Source organism: Chelonoidis abingdonii, chromosome 1, assembly GCF_003597395.2.
Source record: "Chelonoidis abingdonii isolate Lonesome George chromosome 1, CheloAbing_2.0, whole genome shotgun sequence".
NCBI lineage: Eukaryota > Metazoa > Chordata > Testudines > Testudinidae > Chelonoidis > Chelonoidis abingdonii.
Genome location: NC_133769.1, coordinates 107,125,439 through 107,145,942, shown reverse-complemented (window position 1 = coordinate 107,145,942; position 20,504 = coordinate 107,125,439). Strand labels below are relative to the sequence as shown.

Below are 20,504 nucleotides of genomic sequence, written 5' to 3'. Positions count from 1 at the left end.
ATCTGTAAAAGCAGCAAAGAATCCTGTGGCACCTTATAGACTAACAGATGTTTTGGAGCATGAGCTTTCGTGGGTGAATACCCACTTCGTCAGGTGATTGGAATGAGTCACTTCCACTCTTCACTTTTTATAAAAAAAGTTTATATGATAGAAATTTTAAAATCTTTTCTTTTCTTTTCTTTCACACACAGTCAACCATGGGTAAACATTCACTTATCATATAAAAGCATGAAGAATAAAAAGCCCAAATATTTTTATATTAAGAATCACATGGTTTTAAATTAATGTGTATGGTCTAATTTTCAAATAAAACGGGACATCCTTCCCCATATTTATGCATTTACACAGGCAAACATAAGATTCGTTTTGCATGCCACAATGGGAGATTTGGACATTCTATTATGTTTTCAATGCTAGAAGGCTGGGATTTTGGTTGAATTTCAAAAATAATATAGGGAAAATATAAATATGAAGGGTCAGAAAAGATGAAATCGGTATAGCTCTATTTAAGCCAGTGGAGCTATGCCAATTTATGCTCGCTAAGGATTTGGCCTGAAAGCAACATCTGCCTGTATAGACTAGAGAAATCAGGTGTAATCTGCTTTGAGGCAGGCTCTTTGAAGGCCTGTTGTCTTTGACTTCTATCTCAGACTCATTTGTCTGCTTCAGATTTTATAGCAGTTTAATCACTACTATGACATTCCAAAGCAACTCTACAGGAGTTGGCATTGGATGGGGAAATTTAAGAATCAGAGGTACATAAAAATTAACAGAAGTCAGAATTTTAACTTAAAGATTGCTGCCATAACACTGACAAAATGAACCCATCTCTAGAATTGTTTCTAATCAGCAGTGAAGTTTTGGGAAGGGATATCATTTAATTTTACTTCCCTGGATAGAAGTAAAGCAATTTGTCACCCCATGCTGAGTATTATTGGTTAACACATGACTATGATGAGCTATTTTGGATCAGGAAGGCACTGAGAGATGTTTTAACTAGATTTACTTGTCTAAACCTGTGCTTGTAATGACACTGTTAAACTCTCTATTGTTGTGTGCAGCCCACTCATCAGTGTATGTTACATGTTACCTTCTGTGCCTGATGCACAGAAGATATGGATCTGTTAATGCTCTCCCATTGAGAACCTAGCTCCTTAGCTCAAACTGTGGAGATATATGTTTTTAGCTCTTTACTCTGTTGTAGCAATCAGTCAAGATACTAACAAACTTCAACAGGACTTTATTTTTAAAGTGGAAACCTCTTTACCAAGCTGCTGCTGCACCCTCTGTAACTCTCACTCTGCCTCCTCAACTCCTCCCCCCTCCTTCCTGTTTCCTGTCCTTTCAGACTCCCAAAAGCCAGTGCTCCCAGTTCTAATAATTACAAGCAACATCTAAACATCACATTTGCCTTAGACGCTCAAGCATTTAATGCAAAAGGTTTGAATTAAGAGACTGTGTGGTCTTGGTCAAAATTGTATAATTTGTCTTTGTGACTCTAGCGGCTCTGATCAAATATTGCAAAGCCATTAATAATATCAGGACAAATGCAGAGGACCATGTGCAAAGGTTTTGGCCAATTGCATAAAGGAATATGCCAGAAGTAAAATGAGTCAAGGGTTTTTCTTGGTATTTAAGGTTCAGTGAAAAAGTAAGAGGGGCAGCAACGCCAAGAATTAAAGCTGAGCTTGCCAATTGCTTCTTTAAGCGACTTTAGCCAACATGAGACTAAACAATGCATTAAATACACATACAACTAGCTGCAGTTAAGGAATCACATGTTAAGTAACAGCTTTTTGCTCAGTGTTAAAGTTGAGCTAGCACATTCATAAAGACAAACATCATGACAAGCTTTGTCATCTCTTTTGTCTAACCACTAATGGGGACACACATAATTTGAACTTTTAGGGAACCTACTGCACTCTCATTTGGATCTTTCACAAAGATGTACATGCGTGAAAGTTTGCCCACTGCTTCAGCTTCAGAGCAGCCAATCAGCTGATCACTGTGCTCAGTGTAGTGCCACTGAATGAAAAGCAAATTTATTTTTATTATGGCTGGGAGACTTTCTAGAAGAACACAGTGGCATGAGCCCCCCCAACCCTTTCCAATGTGGCAAAAATTGAAGACTCTCTCATAGGCCCTGCTTCTTTTTAAGGCATTCCTCCATGTTTCTTATGAATGGCAGTAAAATGTAGGTCATCACACCAGGGATTGAATTGGGAACTGCAAAGATAAAAAACATGAGCTGCTGCATCTTGAGCTAAATAGCCAAGACTCTATAGGTGGCGTTTGGAACAACCCATATCCTCTGTGGATTGGCACAGAGCAAGGATCCATAGCACACACTCACTGGTGGGTTATATAGATACAAAAGAGGTATGTGTCAGATCCAATTTGATTCCACAATTATTTCAATCCAAAACTGCACAGTTTCCATGGTGTTACTACACAGGCTCATCTGTTTCACCAGGATATATTTTTGAAATGTCTGTAAAAAATTCCCTAACAGAGTTGAACATAGTACAGTAATTGCAACTTTTCAATCTTTCTTTTCAGGGCTTGTAATAGATCATTGGTTTCAGCTTGGGACATTTAGAGGCGTGAGCATCTATATGGTTATCATAGTCCCCCCAGCTACGGGAGAGGTATGGAATGCAATGCAATTCCATCTGTTGTAATTACATAGATGAATTCTGCTGTCAGGCCTAAAAATCCTAAAGCCATCTTAAAAGCAGACTTTGGGCAGGGAGAGGAATCATTGTCCTGGTACTTAGCAGAAGCACTGTGCTGGTCACATAACTACCTATTACTGGGCCACTGATTTCCTTCTCTGCAGGATACTGACTCCTTCATTTATACCTCCTTCCTACACAGCATGGGAGGTGTGATGAAAGGTCTGATTATAGGGATTCCTGCCCATTTGGAAGAATTATCCAGTATTCCCATGACATGTATAAGGGAGGGGGGATATCTCTGAGCAGTCCCAGGGATACTGAATTGGTTTTGTTGTCTCAGTGGAAGAAAATCAATAATAAAAATATGTCATAATAGTCCACACGGTTGTCAAAGGCAATGGGAGGGCTGGATACTGGGAAAACCTAAGTCTGCCCATCCCGGTTATTAGAGAGACAAGGTGGGTGAGGTAATATCTTTTATTTGACCAATTTCGATTGGTGAGAGAGACAAGCTTTCGAGCTCTTCTTCAGGTCTTTGTAGCTCTAAAGCTTGTCTCTCTCACCAACACAAGTTGGTCCAATACAAAATATTATCTCAACCCCCTTGTCTCTCTAATATCCTAGGATTGTCACAGCTATAACAACACTGAATACATTCCTATTCTGAAATTCTTTCTTCTATGTAAGGAAGCATGTGTTAGATCATTCTTCACTCTTTGAAGAATGTCAGAAGAGCTTCACTGTGCTAGGTCCCTAACTTTAGCTTCCATTTGTATACATGGCCCCAGGTACATATTACGTCTAAACTGGGCCTGAGAAATTAGAATGGCTCATTGAATTTTCTAACCATCTGAAAGGCCATTTATTTTTTAACACTTATATGCACTTTTAACTAAATTAATCATCCATGTTTGGGAATGTGGCAATGCATGTTTCTTAAAGAAGAAGGAACTGAATTGAAAACAATGTGATGTGTTTCCTAGAGCACATTGCACATGCTCTCCTCTTCCAAGCTAGTGCAATTTATTCATAACATAGACATGTAAGCTAGAGTAAACTGTATTCTGTTATTCTCTTTGAATTATATAAAGAAACAATCTCCTTTTAGAGAAATTGACTGGATAACTCTTACAAGAAAAGTAGAACACTTACAGCAAAATTCTCCACCTCTGATCTGTGCTATAGCTCTCTGGAGCATGTTCTGCTTCTATTCTTTACCTTTGAAGTCTCTAGTGAAATATGAATGATGGAAGAATAATCTTCCTATAACACAATTTTCCTGAGCAAGTTACACACAGATTTATCAGTTTGCCAGGCGAAATAAGCACGGGGTCTACAATGTATGAACCTGAAATAACAGGATGTGAGAATACAAGGTCTATGTTGCCCAGAAAGCTATCACAAGGAAGGATGATCTTGTGGTTCACACCCAAGACTGCATCAGGACAAGATCTGTGTTCTATACCTGACTCCATTACAGCCTTTCTGAGTTTCCTTGGGCAGTCACTTAACTGGTTTGGTTTCAAGCTAAAGCAGGTAACCCTTGAAGGTGTCAGTTGAGTTGTTTGTGTTCTTTCTAACTGAAACTCTGAGTGAATCATAGATATCTTAACCCATATTTAGGGAAACAAGAGGAAAGGTCCACATCGAAGGCAAACCAAAACTGCAGAATTCCACCTCAGTGTAGCAATAATTATCCTTTTAACTTCCTGCTTACATATGGTAATATCTTAAACAAAAGGGAGGGTGGTTCAGGGAGTATAAGACTTTGAAACAGAATCCTTAAACTCAAGATCACTAGGGCTGAAAGTGAAATGAGTGACCACTGCTGACTAATACCTTACCTTTATGTTTATCCCTAAGAAACCTAAAGAGCTATACATACACTAAGTCACATTGTATGGCATTAGTTGCCACAATTGCAGTAAACAGATGCAGTGGTCCTTTGCACACGCAACAGAAATTCTGCATGCGGAGAAAAGACTGGTAGCGAGTATGCGCAGGACTGTCACATCATTACAGGGGCCAACACATGCTTCTCACAGTATTGTCCTCAGTTGCCAACCAGTATGGAAGGGGAACGGCACATGGTCACAACCCGCAATAGCATTATGGCCCTCCTCAAACTCTTACTTAGTGAACTCAGAGTGTGGGATTCTGGTTGCCTGTTAGTGCAAGAACGGAAGGAGGACATGCAAAGCTCCCTATACTTCCTCTGCCCATGTCAGAAACCACGCAAGAGAAGCCAGAATATGGGCTTTTATTAATGTACCACTTCATGGAATGTAGCAGCTGTTGAACATTACTGGATTTAGTGTTTAAAGCAACATGTGTCAAAGGATGGAGAATTAAGTATCTCTTCAGGGCAGATCCCAGTGTTTGCATTGGCAGCAGTTGGATGCCATGTTGATAGGCACTCTAGAAATTCTGATAAATAGATAGTGATAGGTAGATATGAAGCACAATAAAGGAGGATTCAATTACATGCATGCAGGGTGGTAGACTGACTTCCCAGACTTCAGTTTGGACAAGCCACTGGGGCTAATTTTTCTTCTTTTGTGAAACATGAGATAGGATCTTTTCAGTGATTAGGACTTCTCTTAGTCTCATCCAATGGATGGCACCTTCCTAATAGAATACTTTGTCACTAGCTCAATACTGACTCCCAGGAAAGAGTATCACTTACTGAATATACATCTCCTGCAACAGCTTGTTGTTTTCCTTGAAGCTCTCTCATCCAAATACCAATCAGGCCCAACCCCAATTAGTACACTAGTTCTAACAAGGTAGCAACAGAAGGTGATGTGGTTGAACTGAAGGATTCTGTCTAGTAGCTAATAGACAGGTGCTCATATCATAAAACTGCCATCATAGTAAGTACTGTTTAGCACTCTTGATAGCATTCTCAGTAGAGATTGCCAAAGATAAAAGCAGCGTGTGGAATGAACTACCCTCTCAGCCCTAGAGATGGTCCCTCCGGATCAGGGTTGAGGCACATTGGCAGAATGGTGTGGGGAAGCTTGCATTGCTGCTGCACATACTGTGTTTATTCTGTGAATAAGCAGAAGACTTCAGTCTGCCAAGCTATCAATACAAAGCCTATTACGAGCACTGCATTCACTTAAAATACCGTGGTGTTTAATACTTAACCATTAGTTAAAGTGCTTCTCCTCACTGGTAATGAAGATAGCCTAGGTACATGTGCTGTATCTAAACACTTGGCTGTGCTAATAAATGGAAATTTAAATTTACATATAATTATGCACACAACCCCCCATCCCATATTAAAAGAAGATTATGAAGGTTGCACAATCAAGCACTCAAAAGCACGAGAATTAAATTACCTGTGCCCTTTGCATACGCATTATGTGACAATGTTTAATTACATAATCACCCTACTGCTTTTGCCACAGGACTCCTGCCTCTTTCAATGAATAGGATGGACAGGGCTCACTTAGTGAGCATCTATTCAGTATTTTGTTTTCTCCCCATTGTTCAATCGGTGGGCCTAAGCCTTATTTACTTCACACTATTCAAACCTTGCTATGAAGAAAGAATTATTAATTTCCTCATGGGTTTTTCTATGGCGCTCATCACTATAACATCTGAATACTTCACAAACAATTAATTTATCTTCACAAAACCCCAGTAAGGTGATGGGGGTGGTATTAGCCCCATTTTACAGATGGGGAAATGAGTCGTAATGAGACTGAGGTAAAAATATCAATGAATTTTGGCGGCTCAATTTGAGTCACCTAGGACCTTTAGCATTATTAGAACTATATATTCAAAGAAGAGCTGCCATTGACTTCTGTGGCAGCTGTGAGGAACCCTGTACTCTAGTGAGTTCAGACTGTTCTGCCTATTTCCTCCCAAGCTTGAATGCTTCTGCCCTGTCCCTATCCCAGTCCTATCTCTTCCCCACCCTGGCTCCTCATACCAGTCCCATTCTCCTCACCTAGCCAGGCCCAGACCTCTAGTGCACAGCATCAGAATTTAGATGATAAAAGTCAATTTGAGAAGTTAGCAACTTTTCAGTTGAGATGTTGCTATGGAATGTTGGCTCTGGTGAACTTAATACAGCACTTAGTAAGCATCTGGCCCCTTTTATTACATACATAGACCTAAAATGTAATCTATTCTCAAATGAGGCTTGGTGAAATAAAAGATAATTTTTGCCAAAATGGTGCATGATAGGCATTGAGCCTCCTCAGGCTCATGAGGTTTTCCACTTACACAGACCTATGAAGATTCACAGGAAAAGGGGAATGACCTCTGAGCTCTTCCCTCAAGCTACCCCTTCCTTGCACCTACTGAGGTCTTCCTTTGGGACCTGATCCAAAGCCCTTTGAAATCAATGTAAATGCTTCTATTGACTTCAATTGGCTTTGGATCATGGTTGTGGTCCTCTGTGGCAGCAGTAGTCCCCTGTAACCAGTCCCAACAGGTTTGCTGAGTGGAAAAGGCAAGGAAGTGTGTGTATAAGAGACACCTTACTTATTTTAGTCTAGGGAGAGCAGTATCGGGCTAGTTGAAAAAAAAATTGATCTAAATTGTTTTTCAATAGAAAATTTTCCTGGGAAGTGCCTGCTTCCTGTGGAAAATTTCAACTTTTTCTTGAAAAACCAAAAACAGGAAACCTAAAATGTTTGGTTTTATTTTTCCACAGGGGAAAATAATAATCTGACCAGCGCTAGAGGCATAGTAACTTGGAGCAAAAGGAGAACTGGGATGTGTTAACCCATAGAGTTTTAAGTACTGAGGGTCAACATTTTCAGGAGCTCTTGAAGATCTCACTAGTCCTTCAGGATCCCAAGGTATAATATGTTCTTAATATTCCTTAGGGGGAAAAAATCTCAGACAAAGTCTTCATTGTTAAAGTAAAAGTTGTTAGAGTAAGTAATAAACATCAGGACAATAAATATCAAGAATGTTATACTTAAAAAATAGAAATAATAAGGAAAGTTTTAATTTAGTTAATAGGTTTAATTACTCATATAATTCAACCATTTGAACTACTCAAGAGTGTAATTATCTATGGTTCACTATCAAACTGGGATGATGTATCTACTGGGGTCTTGCAGAAGTCTGTCCTGTGTCCAGTACTATTCAATATTTTCATTAATGTGTCGCATAAGGGAGTGGAGAATGTATATATATAAATTACAGATGGCACCAAGATGAAAGAGATTGCAAGAAGGCCAGGACTGGTATTAAAAACTACCTTGATTAACTGGAAAATTGGACTGAAATCAACAAGATAAAATGTCATAACAACAAGTGCAAAGTGTACTCTTAGTGAGGAAAAATAAAATGCCCAAAACAATATGGGGAATAAACTGGGTAGGCAGTAGAACTGCTGAAAATTATCTGTGGTTATAGTGGATCACAAATTGAATATGAGCCAACAATGTGATGCAGATGCAAATAAGTCTGATATTCTAGGGTGTATTATTAGGAATGTCATATGTAAGACACAGACGGTAATTGTTCCACTGTACTCAGTAGTGATGAGGCCTCAGCCGGCGCACTGTGTCTGATTTTGGGCATTATACTTTAAGAAAGATGTGAACAAATTGGAGAGAGAGTCCAGAGGAGAGCAACAAAAATGGTAAAAGATTTAGAAACGGAAAGATTAAAAAACTGGGGATGTTTAGTCTTGAGAAGAGATGACTGAGTAGGAACATGATAACAGTCTTCAAATATGTTAAGGACTGTTATAAAGAGGACTGATTAATTGTTCTCCATGTCCACTGAAGGTTGGACAAGAAGCAATGGGATTAATCTGCAGCAAGGGAGATTTAGGTTAGATAGTAGGAAAAATTTTCTCACTATAAGGATAGTTAGGTACTGGAAAGGTTACAAAGGGAGGTTGTGGAATGCCTGTCTTTGAAGGTTTTTAAGAGCAGGTTAGACAAACACCTGGCAGGGATGGTCTAGGTATAGTTAATCCTGCTTCAGTGCAGGGGGCTGGTCTAGATGACCTCTCGAGGTCCCTTTGAGCCCTATATTTCTGTGATTCTGTGATACTTCCAGAAAAATGTAAACATGTAAAAATTAACATTAAACATTACAATTACAGCCTCAACTCTGACCCAGTAGCTTTCAAAAAACATAGCACTTCAATTTTTTATGACAGAAAGATAGTTATAAACATTTAAATAACAGTGTTGAAAGATAGAGAGCTAACAGTTCTACAGTAACTATAAGCCCTTGCACCAAAATACAGAAACAACACATTCCAAGGTCCTTTGAACACACAATTTCTATCAGAATATTGATATTTTATAATTATCAAACTATGCAGACATTGTGTAAAGAAGAATGTTGCATATTTAATACATTTAACACATCTTGGTACAGTATATCTTCTACTATGGTAATATATAATATCTAAAGTAACACCATGTTTTCACTGTTCATTGTACTTATATATCTGACTTCCTTTGCCGTACCATAGCAATTAGATAAAATACAGAATAACTGTATGAAATTAAAAAAAAGAAACAAAGAAAAAGGGGTCAGAATTAAGGTTGTTATTGGAATAACTAATGTTTATTTTCACTTGATTTTAGTTAGGCAGTATAATCACTATAAAGGTATTCATATCTTTAGGTGCAATGACATCATTATCCTTTTGTATGCTTTAATGAGTAAGGTATATTTTTTTTACTTGTAGTGTTCTTGGTTTTTGTTTTAATACTTTTTGTTTTACTGTGGGAACCCTAATTTTAAGTTGATGAGGTTATTTTTATTTCTGGTAATATAATATTTTAAAACTCATGAACAGGCTGCATTTCATAAATGTATTTTATGTATGAACTTCCATCAGATCATTAAATATATTTTAAACTATGTTTACAATAGATAAAGGAGCTTGGATGTCCGTCATTACTGTTGGTGCTAGATGTATATTCAAGAGATGTACAGTACATTCATTAGCCTCTTATGAAAACCTTTCAAAGTGGGAGAGAGGTTTTAACAGTCTTTCTAGGTCACAATAGGAATGGCTTAACTATTTGGAAAAAATAATAGGTGTCTCAAAATTCAACCCAGACATTGAAACAAAACTTGAAGGTCCAGGTTGGTAATAACCTTCCATCTTTCTAACCTGTAGTTGTTTCCTTATGGCCATATGCCATACAACATTCGGAGTTGTTCTTATGACCTGTGCAGCTCTAGAACATGTGAATTTTGAGGACAGTGGTTGTATATAAGTAGAGACCTAATGTACTTGGTGCGATATCATCAAAGACATGGAAAGCCTGAAGGAGACCAGGGAGAAGGTTATGTGGGGTTGGAGATCACAATAAAAGCATGAAGAGAGAGATAACTGTGTCAGAAAGCTGATTGTGTTGGGGAGAATGGGGAAGAAAGAGAGGAAGTGACTTCATTATTGAAGTGAAGTTGGGGATGGCTGGGAAGAAAAGGAAGGATCTGAATAGACTAAAAGGATGGAGAAAGCTTCCAAAGGTTTGGATCAGCATCAGGTAAGTGTCCAGAATTGAGGTGTTTTATCTGAGTCTTTTGTGGTTTTCCCAAAATGAAGGCTAGTAAAGGCACAGAGTGAGCCTCACACCAACTAGAGTAAGCTCACTAGATGCTGAATGGCTTTTCTTTAGTAAATCACTGAACGTTTCATTAGAGGACATGTCTTTCAGTGGATTCAAAAGCTGCAATCTGAGTAGTTACCAGACTGACATGTACTCGACATGAGTAAATATGGTGTGAAAGACCCAAGCCAATGGAGTACAAGAGTCTGGTAGAGGGCAGATATACTGGTCACTGGATGAGTAGTTTTCTGTTCCCTGAGTGACCAGAGCAGGGGCTGCACTAGAGTAATCAGGAACCTGCTAGAACTAATTAAGGCAGACAGGCTGATTAGAACACCTGCAGCCAATCAAGGCAGGCTAATTAGGGCACCTGGGTTTAAAAAAGAGCTCACTCCAGTCAGGCAGGGGGGAGCCAGAGAAGAGGAAGTGCATGTGAGGAGCTGGGAGCAAGAGGCACAAGGAGCTGAGGGTGAGAGAGTGTGCTGCTGGAGGATTGAGGAGGACAAGCATTATCAGACACCAGGAGGAAAATCCTGTGGTGAGGATAAAGAAGGTGTTTGGAGGAGGCCATGGGGAAGTAGCCCAGGGAGTTGTAGCTGTCATGCAGCTGTTATAGGAGGTACTATAGACAGCTGCAATCCACAGGGCCCTGGGCTGGAACCCGGAGTAGAGGGCGGGCCCGGGTTCCCCCCAAATGTCCCAACTCCTGATTAGACACAGAAGGAGTTGACCCAGACTGTGGGGAAGATCACTGAGGTGAGCAAATCTGGCAATAAGCGCAGGACCCACCAAGAGTAGAGGAGGAACTTTGTCACAATGGAAACTTTGATATTTTGAAGTGTATCAGTGGTAAAGCCAGAATATACTTGATGCACTGGAATCTTAGAATAAGCCACCTTTCAAGTAGGAGGTGACACTGAAATTCCCTCTGTTTCATAGCTTTGCTCTTTTTGAACTGCAGACCACCTGTAATTGTTTAGTATCAGGGGGTAGCAGTGTTAGTCTCTATCCACAAAAACAACTAGGAGTCCATTGGGACCTTAAAGACTAACAGAAAGCTTATGCCCAAGTAAATCTGTTAGTCTTCAAGGTACCACCGGACTCCTCATTGTTTTTGTAATTGTTTAGGAAGGAATAATGGGTTTGAATCACCACTGCATTATTCTGGTTTCATACCAAAGAAGCTAAAGAAGTGAAATATTGCAATGGTCTGTCAAGGCCAATTTTGGGGCTTTTGCTCAGAACAGGACCTCATGCGCTAGCTTATGTTCAGCCTCATAGTCCAGTCAGTTGAACTGTTGGCTGTATTTGTGATTATCGTTTTTTATTATCCCAATGCAAATTAATTTTGTCTTTGCCTGAACTGAATTGATGTAGTGTATGGATATTTGGATGTTGTAACTTTCTGCCTGCTGCCTTCCAGGTTTCCTCTCTCAAACCAGATGTTGGAGCGTAGTGTGTTTTTAACATGATGTGATATGTACTTAACTTGTTTTCTATTGCCTGATATCTTAGTACATAGAACATCCAATAGTATACAAATTGATACATTCATGTACCACAGCATCTACTACACTGCCACATGGACCTATCAGGTCTAGCATGTCCTGTCATTCCATTGATTTCAGTGGAAGGCCAGCAGAAGGTAGCAGCACGGCAGGTGGAATAGAAGCAGCTGGGAAGTGGTTAAAAGGAATAACATAGTTGAAAAAGAAAACCCATTAAAACCTCAGATAAGCTGAACTCTGACTGTGCTCTATGCTTTATTGAAACTTCATGTTCACTTTAGATTTGGAGAACGCCGAGATTTAGGATAGTAGCCATACTTCACAGTCAGGTTTGATTATTCATGTGCATGCTTGCTGTGGTTGCAAAACCCAAAGGATTACATGGAAAAATGTCGCAGCTGAACGATAGAAGGGGTTGACTTACTGAAATAAAAGCCTCTGTCTCCGCATACGAACTGGAGAGCATCAACCAGCTCAGCACCACAGAGTGTCTCTGGGCCAGCAGTGGCAGAATTGGTTAAGGTAAGCAAACACAGGCCAAGGTAGAAGAGATGAATGTAGGACACAGTGTGCATCTTCACCTGCCAAAGAAGCAAAAGTACTGCATCAGAGTTTCCCAGTAGAGTCCTAACGAAAATGAAATACTTCACCCCAGCGAATTGGGAATGCGTACACAGTGTAATTTGTTAAATGAGAGTAACTACATATTAAAGCAGCTCTCATGATAATACTGCAAGTTTTTACATTTTCCATTGCATGCATTTTATAACCTGTTTTTTTCTTCCGGGTGAACATTCATGGTTCATGTTTACACAGAGTTAAAGAACCTTCACGAATGGACTTTGACTTGTTGCAGCTGCATGTGGAAGAGGTAGAAAGAAGGCAAGGGAATGCAGGGAGGCCAAAATAACTAGGGTGGGAGAGAGAAAGCAGGAAACAGGAAATGTTCAAGAAATTAAGATGAAAATTAGTCATGGTTTATGGGCCAAATTCAGTTCTGTGCCAGCAGGTATATCTTCATTGAAGTTAGAGTTACACCCATTTAGCTCATGTCTGAACTTGACCATATACACAAGAGATTATAATTACTTTCTCTCTCTTGTATTTGTGGTATAGACTCACTTTTTTCTTTCCTAGAAAAAATATTAAAGGTCCAAATTCTCAGCTGATGTAAATTGGCAGAGCCCCATTTGTCTCCATTTCTGTATTGATTTACAGCAGCCAAGGATCTAATCCAATATGTGTAGTGCTACACAATCCCTAGGCTGCAGAAATGACATAGCAGTTTTAGAAAATACCATTGTCAAATAGTAGGAAAACCCATTTATGTCTAATAGTAGGGGCAGTGAGTGAGACAAACATTCTGCAAACTTACGCCCCATGCTTACGATGTTGCAGATTTCAAAAGAAGAAAATATATCAATAATTTGGAACGCTTTCCCTTTTTTCTAGATGGCATTTCCGCTGTGAAAATAACTAACAAATCCAAATCCCTTAATATGTCATACAAAGTATGAGAATAATTATATTCCCATTTACAAGAGTCTTTAGCCAATTTTGCCATGGAAAAACCAACAAACGTTATTGCATTAAAATGACTTCAATGGTAGATGCAAGAACATTAGATTATAAATGACTGATAACATAGGGCATCATTTCCTGTAAGGATTCCATATTTTAACAACACCAGTTTCTTCTTTCCCCTTCCATACTCTTGAATTTTAAATAAAAAAGTGATGCACCTGCAATTTAAAGTAGCTCTTACTTCAGAGGAGATAAATCAGAAAGCTATTAAACACATAGCCTCAGTAGACTGAAAGGCTTTGTATGTATAAGAATATTATGTATTTAACAGTTTGTTCTTGAATAACATTTGGAACAGCAATAAACATAAATCCTAAGCATTTAACAATTTTATGTTTTTCAAGAGTTTTCAGCTGGGTTACATGGTAAGATAAATATCAGCATGTAGCTAGGACAAGACAGATTCTCCGGTGTTTTTCCTTTAGTGCAGGCCAAGGAAGCTGCACAGTCCAACCACAGAGAATTTCTGAAGTTTATCCCAAAATATAAAACAATCAAGAACTTGCAGATAAGTTAAAACATTGAAAAAAGAAATGGATTCCCATGGTCATAGGGCTCAATTGATTTTTTTTTTTTTAAAGTTAGGTACTGTTCCCTCCAAATTTATTCTGAAACTGGATTTATTTTCTTTATCATTTTAATTAAATGTACCATTAGTTGATTCAAGATGTTTGTGATAAGATTGAAGTTCCCATTTACATCTGAGGGCAATATAAGAAAAATACTTACAGAAATGTAACACAATTGGTTACAGGTTTTTTACAACAGGTTAGTGTCTTTATTGTGTACCCAATCTGAGTAGAAAACTGAGGTATTTAAAAAAATGCACTGGTTAGTGGGTGGGGTTTATTGAAGTATTTAATTACATTTGGATACCAAATACAGGTACAGGATGAGCCTGGGTAAACACTTTCGTTAATTGCATCAAATGATTGATCATATTTTCACAGTTGGAGTTCCATGGATCTTTCTTCAGTAACACAACCAGCTATTACTGCAGGCCTGTTCCAGCAGTGCAAAATAGTGGCACATAAATGAACTGACATAGGCTGAACACTCCAGACCTCTTTTACACCTTTCATGTTTTCTGACTCCACCCATTGCAAAAACTTTAAATCAGTTGGCACAAATTGCATGTAAATAATCTTTACATTCATGATGATAGTTGTCCATTTAATTACATTTGCAGTCATTATAAATACTATGTATAAATACCAGTAATTACATAAGTAGCATGTATTACAGTGTAAAATAGAATATAGGGTTATATGTATCTATTGAAGTACAGATTGCATAGGAAAATGCTGGAGCGAATTACTAAACCAGAGTATCTGAAGAAACGTAATTACAATGTAATAACATAGTATTCACTAGTAATTATCATGTAAGTAAAGCATACGTTTGGGCCACATCTTCAGTTGGTGTAAATCAGTGTCGTTCCATTGACTTCAATGAAGCTATGCCAATTTATACCGACTGAAGAACTAGCCCATTATTTTTAGGTCTTTTAACTTTCAGCATTGCTCAGCTATTTTTTTATTTGTTCATCTTTCAGGTATGTTGGAATGAGGTGCCTAACTGGACACCAAAAAAATTGTTCAATTCACATATTTTACTTAGAAAAGTTATTATGAATTATAGTAAGGAAAGTGGATGAATTCTGCTTGTGACAAGCACTTTTTTTTAATGAATTGGGCCCTCAGGTAATTCTAGCTGTGGAGGTTGTGTCAACTTCTTAAAACTGTGGTGCTTACAAATTGGAAAAAAAAATCCCAACATAGTTCTTGAAAGATATGATTTTGCTGAGAATGGAAACTTGAATGGGGGCCAGTTGATAGAAGCAGAGGTCAGTGCATCTGTTGCAGTCAAATTTACCTAAAGAGAATTGACACTCCTGAACAGAAATGATAGTATTATAACATGAAACTTTGCCTGAAAAAGCCCTCCCTACAAAGGGAAAAGTTGACAAGATGATGGGGAATATTTCCACTTTCCTTATGTACAATTGTTTAAACTATATGAATATGCAAGGTCAGCAAGAGTTGTAACTGGTTTCTAATATAAAAGGCAAACTGAACTTCATTTTTAGTTTTAATATATGAAAGCACAAAAATAAGTACGTGTAATATAGTGGCAACACACTGCTGCAGTGATACCATCACCTATAAGTTTGAACACCATAAAGTATGAATGTTTTATATATTGTTTGCATAGACTAATAGAACAGTACTTTAACGTTTACCATATGTATAATGCATATATCAATATAAACCTCTGCACCTGCAGAAAATATCTAAAAGTTCTTATTCTATGTTGAACAACATTAATTAACCATAGATAATAATGTAACTGGAAGCTTTAATATTGATATAACAGAAATATTGTAAAGTTTTCCTAACAGAAGCAGAATTTTAAATAATTACCTGCAATAGTTTTACCTTTATAGTTGTTATCGGTATGTAATTGCAACTATCACATACAGCCATTTTTCAGATCATCTAAAACTGCATATTCAGCAATTGATAAATAATTTCCAGTTCAGAAATAATGTTACTAAAAAGTGCATTACACTCTCTTATCCAGAAGCAGACAATACACACTAAAATAAAACTCCAAAATGATTTCAAATAGTAATAAAGATTTACCTTCAAGAAATCACAAAAGCAGCACTTTAATAATTGTGTTGAAAAACTGTTGATGTTTTCCATTGCTTCTTAAAAGTGCAAAGCCTGGAAATGAATTTGTTAGCAGAAATAATGAGAAAAAAGAAATCCAGAGAGATGTGAGATGTTGAGAGCAATGTCACATTTCAATATTGAGGACTTTATTCCATTGCGCAGACTCTATCTGCTCTGATTTTAGCAGTGACAGTGAGATTTAGCAAACAGAAGAGGGATTTAGAGAAAATCCTCACATTTATCTACATTACACAGACACTGTAGACAGGAAACAGCTGGGGGAGCATTTGCCTTCTCTCTCTCTCCCTCTTCTGGCAAAGTTATCGAGTAAGGACTTTTTTGGGCATGGTGACAAATAACATCATACCTTTGCATTTTAAAACTAGAGCACAGAAGCATATTTTTTTCCCCTTAAAAGAATGTGCATTAGTGACAGAAGGATTAGCACATGAAAAAGCTTATGCTGCCATGGAAAAGAAAGTATATTATGGTTAACTTTCAGCTGGGTTTCTATCTATCAGCTTATACACCTTTGCATTGTCAGGGTTGGAAATTTGGTAGTCTATACAATGGGTAATAATTAAGTCTCCAGCTTGTAGTGATGTTAACCCTGAAATAGCAGTTAGCAATTTGATATAAATATGAGGCTCGGTGAGCCCTTACTTGTTCTAAATAAGACAAAATACCTTTAACAACCTTACAGGAGAAGTGATATAATTTCCTAGAACTTACTGTAGTCAGAATATAGCAGTGCAATTGGCCTAGTATGGGACACTGTCTCATGACTTTGCTCTTTTTTGTACAGTAAAAATAAAATGAAATTTCCCCTTTTGCTAGTATTCTTCATAATCATTCTTGGTAACGTGTTAAATGCCAAGAAGCAGGAGATAATTTTATTTTGTTAGCTTTATAATATATAACTTTTGCCTTTTTATTTTTCCTCACTTATGTGTATATTATAAATAACACCAGCTGGCCAGCAACATACTCTCACGGGTTATGATGTCATTCAAATCCCTCAACTCTTAGTGGCTTGCAACACAATCCAAGCCAGCTGTTTTTCTGTTTATAATGTATATTGCATTTCAATTTTTGCCATTGAGAATAAAGATGTGATGCTATTTCATAGATACAATTTGTGCTTGTTATCCTTTGGGTTTGAGAGGTGGCCTATACAAGAAGATTATTAAACAACATTGCATGGCCAGGGACCAAACACATGCCACAGACAGTGCATTATTTCTATAAAAACTGTTTATTTACATGGCGTTTTGTCCTTATCTCTTTCCACTCCTCCATATAATGAGCACCTATTTGGATGTTATTAAAAATCACATGTTAGTTCATATCATTACATGTGTAATGGTTCAAGTCCAGTTTTCAGGTCCACCTTGAAGTACATCATATCAGTCAGGCAGAAAAGATACATGACAATGATTAATCAAACAACATTTGGTTATTCCAACACTCTCTCACTGGTTAATAGTCCTTTGATTAATTTTCTGTATACTGTTCTAGGTGGCATACAGCTGCCCAAATTGAATACTCCTTGGTAGGGACTTCTCTCTCCTAATCATAGGGTAGTAAGGCTGAATCATTTGTACTTTTGAGCTAAATTAAATATTGGTTCCTCAGATAACACCCAACATTTAAGGGATCCTCATATTCATGTGTGGTACAGGTACTGTATTTTATTATTTTACTCACCAGGGTGGCTTCAGTGTATTTTAACCTTGTCAATACATTTCAGAACGTCTACTGAATAATCACATGATCATGCAGAGACTCAGACATGTCCTGCTGTAACTCAGAATGCACGTATCACCTTCATCAATTTAATAGGATTGTTTTGGAAAAGAGGTGATCAAAGCACTGATCTCCTATAGGAGTAACCCTTATAGCAATGAAGATGAGTATGCTTGATCCTTCCTCCACACTCTCCCCTAACCAGCAGAAACTCCAAACACAAGCCCTCCCTTACTCCCTCCTTTACTCCCTCCCTCAGTCCTTCCTTCCTCCCTCCCACCTGACTAGCCCTTCCTTGGTTGTACTCCTAGCAAGACGGATAGCGATTATACTGGAAGATGCTCCTATGATAGTTGGAAAGATTTGAGGTCTCTGGTCACTTTACAGCACCACTAATTCTCCCTCCGTACATGGATCCATTCTGAGCTCCTGCAGTGAGGTGGAGTGGCTTCCCTCTGAGCCAGAGGGTGAGGGGCTTCTCTCTGTGCCTGGGTTGGTGAAGCCAGGCTGAGCTCTGCCCTCTCACTGAAAGTTGAGAGGTTGGACAGGAAGTATAAGAAGTGGGGACCACAGCTCAGTGGAAGAGAAGTCAGAGAAGGACACAGATGCCTCTTGCTTGCTGCAGTCCTCTGGACTTGTGGCCAAACCAGGCTGCGGCCTGCCCCCAAAGGAGCCTGAGCCCAGAGAGGAGCATCTGGGATTGCTGGCAGCCTCATACCGTGAGGAGATGGAGGACCTGTGGACGCCGGAGCCCCCCACCCCAGATTGTGGTAGGACGTGTCCCAGGGAAATCAGACTTTAGTCCGTTTTACTGTCAGTACTGGAATCGGTATGCTACAGTAGGATCCCCACTGACCCAGTGGCACAGTTCTCCGCCACTGTCAGGCCCTGGGCTGGGACCCAGTGGACTATGGTGGGCCCTGGTCACCCTACCCCCTGCTGCCAATCCCACTTCTGGGGTGGCAGCTGCCCCACCATAGGCCAAACGGTTTGTTTGCTGCTTTTCCCTGCCCGAGAGCCAGAGCTCACTATACTGTTTGTGGCTCTGCACTGCTTGAGCACCAGGGCCTCATATATCGTAGCCCTTAAGTCTCTAATTCCCCCTGCGACTGGGCTAACCCCACAGTGACACAGTGAAGTGGAGTGGCCTCTCTCCTATCCAGAGAGGGAAAGATAACCGCTAAACCCACTACAACTCCACATTCCTCACCCTTGCCTAACTTTCTGATGCACTTCGCTTCTTTCTACCAGTTCTTGCCCTCAGAGTAAGGTCTTGAACATGCAATCAGGGAGAGCCTCAGAGAGAGAGAGCAGACCATGTTAAGAAGAAGTTCCTGGCAGTGGCCCATTTACACATACTGCTAGTAAGACTCCTAACCTGAGCTCTCTTCCCATCAGCCACAAACTATCCTTCTTACAGAACCCCTTGTCAGACTCCCACTTCCTTTCTTTAGAAAATTAACCATTTCATAGGTGACATCTACCTTGGGTTTTGCTAGTTCCTGAACATGTAAGGTACAGAGTCACAGCTCCTTTTTCTGGTGACCACATTCCAGCAACCTCTTTCTAGCCCTGTCTTGAAGACAATATTTTTTAAATGGGTATCCTAGCTATTGGACATAAAACAAATAAAACTGATTTTTTTGGTGAGTTGTAATCATCCTCATCAGTTGCCTATTTTGAAACATTCTAACTTTAAATGGTAGTTTTTAAGAGTGAGAGGCAATTTCCTGAAAATATTTTTTTATAGATTTCAGTTTGGGGAATGTTTTTTATTATCATGCAGGACTGTCTATTAACTCTTACTGCTATGTAGAAGTAGGCTAACTACCAGAAAAGTGTCCATTCTTTCCTTGCTAATTCTAATAGCCTTGACTATATAAACCACAGCGAATAATGAGCTATATGATTATTATTTACATGGTTACATGGTTACTTGGTGCTTACATGGTTACTTGTGCCTCATAAAATAAAGCACATCTATAAACTACAGACTAAATAGTAGTCATAAAAATGATCACCAAGAAATGTTTAGGTCACAAATAAGGATTTAATTTGAATGTATCTAATCAATCTAAAATTACAGAATGATTGCATGGGTGGTGCTTTGTTTGGTGAGAGTTCGTCTTAACTAGATCCTGAAATTATATGATACCCATACAGATAACTGCAAATATATGAGATAATTGAACTTGTGGAGATTTATAGATCATCAGTGTCACCTTTTGCACTTTTAAGATCTGTATGATGTCAATTACATGCTGTTATGGTCATTTGTCAAGTTTTCCAACAAGCACAATTGCACCTTCTCTCTCATCCCTACTTATAATGGGAGGAGCTCTTGGTAAAAATTTGCAAGACTGTTAAAGTAGCCTTCTTTTAATCTCTCCTTAAAACCCACTAATGATGTGATGTCTGCAAAGCACTTGACAATGGGTAGGCAATTGAGGTGCTGTGACTTTTGCTTAATACACTAATCATAGCTGTATCACTGTTACTTTGTGTTCCACCCATCTGTTGGTTATCTCTAGACTTATGCATAGATTGTAAAGTCTTTGGGGCAGAGACCAAGGTGGTGTGAGGGAGGATGAGAAATACAGTGTTACTATTCTTGAGCATGGAAGAAGGTGGGATGTAGGACAGCAGAAGACCATAAACAGAAATAGTAGTGAGTAATTTTGCCTCATTGTACATCTCTCTTCTCCCACTCTAGCCCAGAGACAGGGCAGTCATCTGATTGTGCTGCTTGAAAGACAA

At 38.8% G+C, this 20,504-nt stretch overlaps 1 protein-coding gene across 1 annotated transcript in view; it reads right to left on the bottom strand.

Annotated features, from left to right (window-relative positions):
• IGF1 (insulin like growth factor 1) overlaps positions 1 to 16,182 on the bottom strand; it is a 77,370-nt gene extending 61,188 nt beyond the window's left edge. Inside the window, exons 1-2 of the mRNA XM_075061641.1 lie at positions 15,969 to 16,182; positions 12,164 to 12,320 (exon numbers count right to left, since the gene is read on the bottom strand). Coding sequence (XP_074917742.1) covers positions 12,164 to 12,320; positions 15,969 to 16,031 — 220 coding nt within the window. The 5' untranslated portion in view covers positions 16,032 to 16,182. The remainder of the gene's footprint in view (positions 1 to 12,163; positions 12,321 to 15,968) is intronic.
• Between the last annotated feature and the right edge of the window lie 4,322 nt (positions 16,183 to 20,504).